The 9,491-nt window shown below is 44.3% G+C and overlaps 1 protein-coding gene across 1 annotated transcript; it reads right to left on the minus strand.

Moving 5' to 3' along the window:
- Positions 1 to 820: 820 nt before the first annotated feature.
- Positions 821 to 7,890, minus strand: LOC307240907 (protein ILRUN-like). Its single transcript, XM_080014819.1, has 5 exons — positions 7,447 to 7,890; positions 5,733 to 5,887; positions 5,421 to 5,618; positions 4,538 to 4,860; positions 821 to 2,992 (listed from the first exon to the last, which is right to left on the minus strand). The coding sequence occupies exons 1-5, from the start codon at positions 7,602 to 7,604 to the stop codon at positions 2,957 to 2,959; spliced, it is 870 nt and encodes a 289-aa protein (XP_079870945.1). The 5' UTR covers positions 7,605 to 7,890; the 3' UTR covers positions 821 to 2,956.
- Positions 7,891 to 9,491: the final 1,601 nt, after the last annotated feature.

Below are 9,491 nucleotides of genomic sequence, written 5' to 3' on the forward strand. Positions count from 1 at the left end.
CATCTTAAAACCGGAACGAACCAGAGAGACATCTTCTGGGTCATCCTACCGGCCAGGGGTCCGGGGCCGCCGCCGCTGCTCCTCTCACCAAACACCACTGTAGGTCGGTGCTCTTCGTCCTACGTTGCAAAGGTATTTTCTGAGCCGATTAGTGATTTGAGAAGCAATAGTTGGAACTCCCTGTTGAAATGGTGTGTTACTTGTGAAAGGGCGACACCTGCGCATCCAAGGAGGTGGATCCACACACTTTGAAATATATATATATATATATATATTTTTTTTTTCCCCACACTCGTCGCTGTTGGAGGAAGGGGAAGCAGAAATGCAAGCAAAGATTTTAAAATGGACTGTCCCCCCAAAGCATTAATTATTTTTGCCATTCTATGTGTTCCACGTATTTGACCCTGCATCCATCCGTGTTGCACAGCTGTTGAGATGTCATCTCTGCTCGCCAATCATTTCAGCTCGAGGACAATAAAGTTTGGATTGACTGATTGAAACGAAATACATTCTTAAAACGGGGCATTCACTGATGAACTTGCATGGCGGAGTTGAGTTGGGAACAACCCGAGGGGGAAGCGGGCGATGGTAGCTCAAATGTGTGAATGTGCATCACAGAAGAGAATCTCCTCCATCACCACCGACACAATTAAATATCACTCCATGCTTTTCTTTTTTTGTACTTTTAAAATATTGCGTTAATGACAAACTGGAAATAACAACTGATGTCTATAACAACTGAATACAATCGATTAATGGATGAAAGTTTAAACAGGCGTTGAAAAGAAGGCGGGGACGTAAGGAAAATGTCAAACCACGGTTTGTTTTCAGTTATAATTTAATCATACAAACTCTCATCAAACACACACCAAAAAAACAAAAAAAAAGCTTCCATGTTTTCTCATCACTTGTCTCATAAATGTGCTGTGGCGTCGGGCCAGTTTGAGCTCAGCGCCAACTGATTCCTCCTTCCGTCTGACCCCCCGGGAAACATCAGACACCACACTGACACACCAAGAAGCACCACCCTCCCCCCCACATCACGAGTCCGCGACTACGTCAAACTCTACGGCGGGAAATTCAAACGAGGGACTGACAACGTGGCACGGGCGAGAGGTTGTCTGGTGGCGTGCAGGTCGTTCTAAGCGTCCTAATGAAATAAAAGTTTGTGGTGGGGGGGAGAAAGGCCCGTTTTTATTTTCTTTCGTTAATTCGGTTGCCGACAAGCAGGTCTGCGAGGCCCGTGCTGCGGAGACGAACGGAGAGCCGACGTCACACGGGCCACGACTCAGTGCATAGAGCGGCTGCTTTTAGTGCAAGAACAGCTTTCAGAAGAACAAGCTCGCGTCTTGAATACGCCAGCGAGACAACATTGTCCCCGGGTCTGGTTCGCGGGAGGTTCTCATTGTTGATGAACAGAAAAACATCCCCCTGGGTTTTGTGGGAGGGGGCGGGTTTCGACAAGGGGGTGGGGGCTCTACACAACAAAGTCAACTCTCGAGACCATGGTTTCAAGGCAAACGCTTGCTGCGGAATCTTTGGGTGAAAGACGTTTTACAAATCATTACGCTGATTTCCACATTCACTGGATACATTCAGCTCCAAATGAGAAAAAAAAAAGAAAAAACAAAAAAAACTAGCTGTTTCAGGATGACAACCCCCCTCCCCACCCCAAAGTGAAGTGATGCTATAGATGCTGTGTCAAAAAGAACAATGTGGTTATGTAATAATGCTGATACACCCCCCCAGGCAAGTTTTACTAAATCCGACAATAGCCGCCTTAACAAAAATACCATAGATTCTCTTATAATTGTGGACATTTCAGAATTAGAGTCTTCATTTAGATAAAGATTTTTTTTTTTTGTTTGTTTTTTTTAATACTCTGGTAATACTCGGCAGATGCATACAGAACAGGTGTTTAGTTGTTAAAGCTTTATAAACCCATCAAGTTTCAGCCGCTGCTTGTTCGTTACCTGATGAGCAGCCGCTCAGTCCTGCCGGGCAACGCAAGCTTTCGTTCTGATTCTCCGTCTGAGATGACAAATTAATCCTTTGACTGAAACGCGCCCATTTGACGAATCTACGCTGAAGATCTGGAGAAACCTGTTGTTATTGGATGCACAGTCTTTTTTTTTGATAAAAATGCGTACGAGTTGCTCTCTGTGCCGGAGTCGAGCTACAGTGCAGCCCAGCGTGCTCAGAAGCACTGGGGAACGATCGACCAAAAAAATAATAATTATTCAAATTAAACAGAATACGTAAAATTAAGAAGGTACATTCTGTAGAAATAACCCGTACATCAAACAAGAATGGAGGAGGCCGTTTTCTCCGCATCTAAAAAATAAAAATAATAGACGATAAAACAACAAACTGACGGGAGCATTGTTTTGTTTGCCCATCGACACACTCACACAACGTTATGAAAAGTAAGAAGTTTTAGTTTGGCTAAATCAGCTCAGAAACCCAGACGCTACACTTTAAAGTCAGAGCAGAAAAAAAATTTAAAATAAAATAAAAAAAGAATCAGTTGGCAAAAGAATGGCTTTTCCTCCCGAGTCTCTTTCTGGTTGCACAATACACACGGGTGCGCACACACACACACACACACACACACACACACACACACACACACACACTGACACTCTCTCTCAAATAGACACACTACCAGCCACATTTCCACATCTTTATCTGCACTCTGATAACAAAAAGAAAAAGAAGAAAAAAATAAAAGGTCATGTCTCAGAAGAGAGGGCTCATAGCACTCATGTTTTCCACGCAGCGTTCACTCATGCGTTCGGGGGTGGGGGGGTGGGGTGGGTGGGGGTTCGGGAGGTTGGGTGTGTGGGTGGAGGCCGTGGTGGAGAGGGATTTTGCATAAAGTGTTTGTGTGGATCGCCGCACTCTCCACATGCTGCAGAGGGGCGGTGCCACGCGACGGCCGCGACTCTGCTGGTTCTTAAGAGTTGCCGAACGGAGACGGTCCCTGTATGCCCTGCCGAAAAAGAGAGAAACAACATGTCAACAGAAATGCATCTCTTTATTTGATTTATGTTATCAACTGGGGCCCTTTGGGTACGACCAACTGCTAGGATTTTTTTTTTTAACCCTTCTTTTAACTCTTAGAAACATATCTATATTTTTTTTTATTTGCATTTTCATACTCTCACCTTTAATTCTGTTTTCAAGTTTTATGTGAGTACTATTTTTTTTCTTTCATTTTATTATGTGTTGTTTTGTGCTGTTTTCTTCTCCTTTTAAACTCACAAAATTTGTTTTGACTCCTTTACCTGATCTCTTAAACTTGTTTTACGTGGTTTTCTCCTTTTTGTGAAGCACTTTGTAACATACGTTTTGATAAGTGATATATAAAAGGTTATTATTATTATTATTATTATTATTATTATTATCCAGGTTGTCAATATATTATAGAGGCCTAATTAAATAAATTGGTTAATCTGTTCTTTAAAACCAGCCTCACCTGTCTGTGGGCTACTCACATTATCACAAATATTACATTACAGTTATCACAACTGTAATGCAATATTTGTGATAATGTGTTGATTGTGAGTTAATGATATATATATATACGTCCTGTTCAAAAATCTAAAAGCAGCTGTGAAGGTAACCGTCTCTTATTAAATGAATGTGAGAGCTGGAGGTGGAAACAATTTTGAGAGTCAAAACGGTATATGACAAAGACGACCTATTATGCTGCTTTTTACACAAGTTAATATAGGTCTCTGAAGTCCCCAAAATGTGTTTTTGAAGTTTTTGCTGAAAATCCCGCTCAGAATATGCATAAAAGCCATTCTAGCATGCCTCCGAACTAGGCTTGGGCAGATTTTTCCTTCGATCGCGATTGACATTGACAACAGGACAATCAGGATCTCACTTCCCTACAGAGACTTTGAGGGGCAGGTGCTCTAAATAAATAAATAAATAAATAGGGCACACGGTGCGTATCGGGATGCCCGTGATTTGCGCTCTGCTGTGCGCACATCGCGGGTGCGCCAAGGACACGTTCCTCGTGGATGTGCATATCTTGCCCAGACAATCCGCTACCTTGATGCCCATTCATGGTTTAAAAAAAAAAAAAAAAGAGACAACGCTACACAGGGGCAGGTGCTCTATCCACCATGGGTGGGTGTTGAGGTCTGAAAAGCACAGCGCATCACGCGCCGCAGCCTATACCGCACTTTTTTTTTTTTTTTTTTTTTAAGAAGGAAAATTGTTTTTTTTAAATACTTACATTTCCATCGTTTACATTTCCTACTGTGTCTCAATGTGACATAGGACTGAGACACAAATCTGAACAGCTTATTTCACCACATTTTTTCTGAAATGGACAGCTTACTCAAAAACATGCACAAGCGGTGAAAACCTGAGTTCTGCATCATAGGTCCCCTTCAACGCAATAAACCCAGACAGGGGCGGGGCGTTTTGCTATGTGGCGCTCCGGGAGCCACTCAATGACAAAACACACTCGATGATTCACAAGACGATTGCCAGTGTATATCGCCACCCTCTTGGATCTTACCTGGTTGTAAGTCACTACTGATAGATTGCTCTGTAGACTGTTTGCTGCTATATTCACAGAATTGTGCGACAGTCCGTTCTGCTCCTGCGGCAGCTGGTTTGGGTCGCCCTGCCAATGTTCAGTGTCGGTGACACTACTTTCCTTGTGGAGACTTGTGTCGTTACTGCCGTGGAACCTGCTCTTCTGCGGGGAGGCGAAGGGGTTATAGTCGCCCTCCAGGATGCGGTTGGGCTGGGTGTTGAACTCGGCTTGAAAGGAGGAGAGCTGCTGCGTCACGCCGAGCAGGCCCCCGACCTCCACGCTCAGGATCACCCAAATGACATCTGGCAATAGACAGCGACGGCAACAGGCAGGATGTGGGAAACACAAAGCTTAGTGACCTATGTGACTTGATTTCATGGGAGATTGACCATCCTCCCATGACCAATAACTAGAACCTCATTAATGTCCACACGACTGGATGCATTTAGAAAAAACAAATTTACCCATTCATGATTCATTGATTTTTTTTTTTGGTCCCTCCTTGCTTTGAAACCAGCACCGGACAGATGAGTGGACATCCAGAGCTTCTCAGCTCCATATCAGTCCAAGTGCACGTTATGTCATTTTAAATCAGGGGTCTCAGAATATAGGCCCGAGCGCCATATCTGGCCCGACTATTTCTACTACATACTAATGCAAATGCACAGTGTAAATATATATTAATAAAAATATAAACAGTGTGTTTTTCTCTTGATGTTTAATGCGGCCCCCCTAAACTCAAATTGTCCTCCCCGGGTAATTTGAGTTTAACACCCCTGTTCTGAATATATATTTAAAAAAAAACTGTCTTTAAAAGTGTCACTTTGATATTCCTTTGCACTCTACATTCTGCGTTTCTTACCCCCAAAGAAGAGTCCAGTAGCCGTGCACATCCTCCACTGGCCCTGGTACATACCAGGAGTCGCAGGGCTCCGCATCTGCACACTTACGTCCGCTATTTCCTGCGGCTCCAGAGCCCGCACAATGACCCAGTTCAAGTGACCGAACTGGTCCCCTCCAACGTACTTGAGACAAACCCCAGGAGGCCATGACTCAGCTCCTGGAACACACGGGGAACAGTGATCACTCTTCAAATAGTTCGTTGACGAGCTGGGCCAGCGGTGGCTTTAGACCGTTTGGTTAAATTCATAGACAACGTGTCCCACAGACCTACCTGTGTTCTGTACTCTCCACGTCTTTGTGAAGGGCGTGTCGGGTGGCACAGACTCGCCTTCCCCAATCGTCACATCCTCCACAAAGGACATGCACGGCGCGATTATGTTGGGGCTTTCAACGTCATAGTAGACTCCGATGGCTGCTTGCAAATTCCTAAGAGAGGGGCCCATCGTCGTAATTAGTACACACACACACACACTCAGACATAATAAATAGATATCTACACAACTCCGAGTGTATTATTATAGGTGCCGGGACTCTGTGAGGCAGCGCAGAGCCAAGCTTCACAGGGCGTCGTACCAGTTGTGACATCACAGTGACTACATTGAACGACTGTCATGTCTGGGGCAAAAATTCTAACGGCTCAAAAACCAACGTCTATCGGCTGACGACAAAATGACCTACGCTTTGATGGATAATGTATGTGTGTGCCTGCAGAGATTTGGGGACTGACACCATGATGACAATGTGTGGGCAAATTTCTGGCACAAAAAGTGCTCTAAACCGCTGGATAAAACCCCCCACAAAGTTTAAAAAACACAGCTGTGTGAAATGAAGTCGGCCGTTTTGATGTTTTCTGCCTTCTATCTTGTTGAAAACTGTGGGAGGTGCGGGGCGGTGGAATCTGGCTATGATAACAATCATAATGATAATAGTAGATTATCATATATAATGGTACATTTGAAATAACTTCAGTGGCGTTCAAATACAGTTCAGCACACACAGTGTATTTGAAGACGATATTGTTCAATTTCATTGTTGATTTTTCTTTACACGAACACCAGGCATTGGACTGTGAAACTGATCCTTAAAAGTTGTTGTACTTGTCACACACACACACACACAAGGCCGGCGATAAAAGGGCAACTCCACAGGCTGCGTAAAGCAAGTTTAAATTAAAAAAAAAATAATAATAATAATAATAATAATAAATGTGGGAGAAAAGGAGAGAGAGATAAAGTGGAACTTGCGAACAGGGGCATAAAGTGCCCAATTCTGTACAGAAAGCTGCTCCTCGACGACCGCTTCAACCACAAAGCAGCAGCTTTATTTTTAGGAGACCGTCACGTGACACCCGAGTAGTATTTTCTACGTTTAACACAAATTCTCCCTCTTTCGAGAACACGCTCACCTGGCTCAACGCCGGACCGGAGTTGGAATTGAACCGGGGAAAGAAACACTTTTTACTTATTGCGATGGTTTATTTTTGTTGACAAGAGTTGCTGTATTAGCTTGCTGGCGGTGTTGTTCCACGTTATGTAACATGGCAGCCCGGACGGGGCTAGTTAAACAGGCTGGTAAACATGGCAGCCCGTGTGTGAAGAAGCACCGCGAAGCCGCCACCAGTCCCACTGTGTTAACACGTCAACACCGCCCTCCAAGACGACGCCGGAATCGAGGCAAATTTGCACCCGGATAAAAGCTCGGCGAGACTGGCGTCGGGTGAGTGAGCTTCCCGGATCGGGCGAGATCGAGCGCTGCTGAGCGGTTTGGCGAGCTAGCGCTAGTTAGCGTCAGTGCTAAATGGCTCTAACTGGCCATATGTAGCGTCAGCGGTGTCACTCGCCGGATCACCGGTCCTCTCCTTTTCGGCCCCAAACAACAAACCCGACTCAATATTCTTTCCACCCCCCAGTGAAATAATACAAATTTGACTCCGTTCAACCAGAGTCGACGCTGAAGTCGGAGGCCGCGGGGGACCCCGAGCTCACCAGTTGGCGAGGTCCAGGAAGAAGGCGCATCCCGCGGGGTTGAGCTGGAAGCCGAGCAGCCGCTGGAACTCCGATATGAGCACGTCCTTGTCCGTCGTGCCCATGCAGGTGAACTTCTGCATGAGCTCCTGGTCCAGATCCAAGTCCATGCCCTCCATCGCGGATTTCCCCTGGGCAGCGACAAGGGGGGGGGGGGCTTGCTCTCTAATTTAGTCCGAGGCCTCGACCTGTCATAACAAAACTAAACAACATGGCGAGTGCGCCCGCCGCAGGAGGAGCAGGGTAGCGCCGCGAGAAGGGACCGCCGCCGCGCCGCCGTTGCACCGCCCTCTAGCGGCTGTGGGCGCCGGCGCCGCGCTCTTGGAGCTTACGTCGAATTACGGGTTCTGCGCCACAGTGACGTCACAAAACGCCACTGACGCTGCCGGACTTGGTTTGATAAGTCTGGGAAAAATAAAAAATAAAAATAAAAATTAGTTTTGGATGTCCTTCATTTATTTTTCTTTGGTAGGGTGAATTCTTCATTCATAAATACACTTTTTTTTGTTTTTGTTTTAAATCCCCGACACACTCTACCCCCGTTTTGAATTACAGTACTCTGCAAATCTCTCCATCTAAATAACAACTAAATACTACTATAAATCAAAATAAAAAATATATAAATAAATTACTTATAAATCCATATTCAAAAAACCTCTGAAATGGATTGCTTTCCTCTAGTAATTTCCTCTATATTATTATTGTTCTTTATAAAACATTTTTGCATCTTTTTTTATTTGTTTTATGCTTCGTTATGTTGAATGTAAGAACACTATGTTTCTGTTGCTGTATTTTTCTCCTGACTTTGTTAACGATGAAATATTTTTTTAATCTATTCTTTTTTTTTTAAATAGGTTTGAACGTTCACACTCCTCACTCAACCCAGCCCAATGTGTGTTTATGGGGCCTATACTTCTCTGTAAAGCAGTTATTATATGCCTATATGCTTTATTTCAGATGTTTATTCAGATAGATGGATAGGAACGGTAGAGATATATAGGTAGATCAACAGACAGACAGACAGACAGACACACAGATAGATGGATAGATAGGTGGATAGATGGAAGGACAGACAGTTAGACAGACAGATAGATATGTTTCATTCTGGCTTGGTTTACGACATGGGTAAATTCATGCTGCTGCAGAAAGATAGGTAGACAAGACAGATATATAGATGGATGGACAGACGGACGGAGAGACAGATAGATAATGATGATGGATAAAGAGAGACAAGGGGTCGGGAACCTGGCTCTTTCGATGGCTCGCAGACAATTTTGAGAAAATTTTCATTTACATTACATTAACATTTACATTTAGTCATTTAGCAGACGCTTTTATCCAAAGCGACTTACAAGGGAGAATAACATTCAAGCTACATTGCGACAGAGATTAGTGTAACAACAACATTAGTGTAACAATAAATACTGCAAGGTGGTGCTAAGTACAATTAGTACAAGTACAAGTACAATTAACAAGTAAAAAAATAATTATTCTGTGTCATTTCAAAGCGAAACGGGTAAGAGAAATTACAATTTTGAAAATAAAATTCAAAATATAAACGTGGCGGACAAAGGGGCGTAGTCAAGCACCGGCTGCGGACGACAGAAAGACTCCGGGGCGCCGAGCCTGCCCCTCCCGGGTCTCTGCCCACAGGTAAGGGGTTGGGGAGGGAGATGGAGTCTTTCTGGCCGTGGTGCGCCGACATGGCGAGAGTTTTATTGTTCATTTCAATATGCGGCACGCAGGCCACAATTACATATATCACTGAGGATTATTATAATAATTGTGGATATTAATGATCCTCTTGGGCGCAGGAGGAATACGTTGGCCACTGCTGGGCTGCTTACGAGCCCGTGCGCCGATCCCCTCTGGAAGACAAACATTAAGAAAACTCCCTGCCTCGAGTCGGACCAATCAGCTGATCACAGGTGGAGAGAAATGGAAAAAAAACTTGAATATGTATGTGACAAATAATCCCTTGAACTTGAACCTGAAGACCAGCCGAT

Source organism: Zeus faber, assembly GCF_960531495.2.
Source record: "Zeus faber genome assembly, chromosome: 15".
In the NCBI taxonomy this organism is placed as follows: domain Eukaryota; kingdom Metazoa; phylum Chordata; class Actinopteri; order Zeiformes; family Zeidae; genus Zeus; species Zeus faber.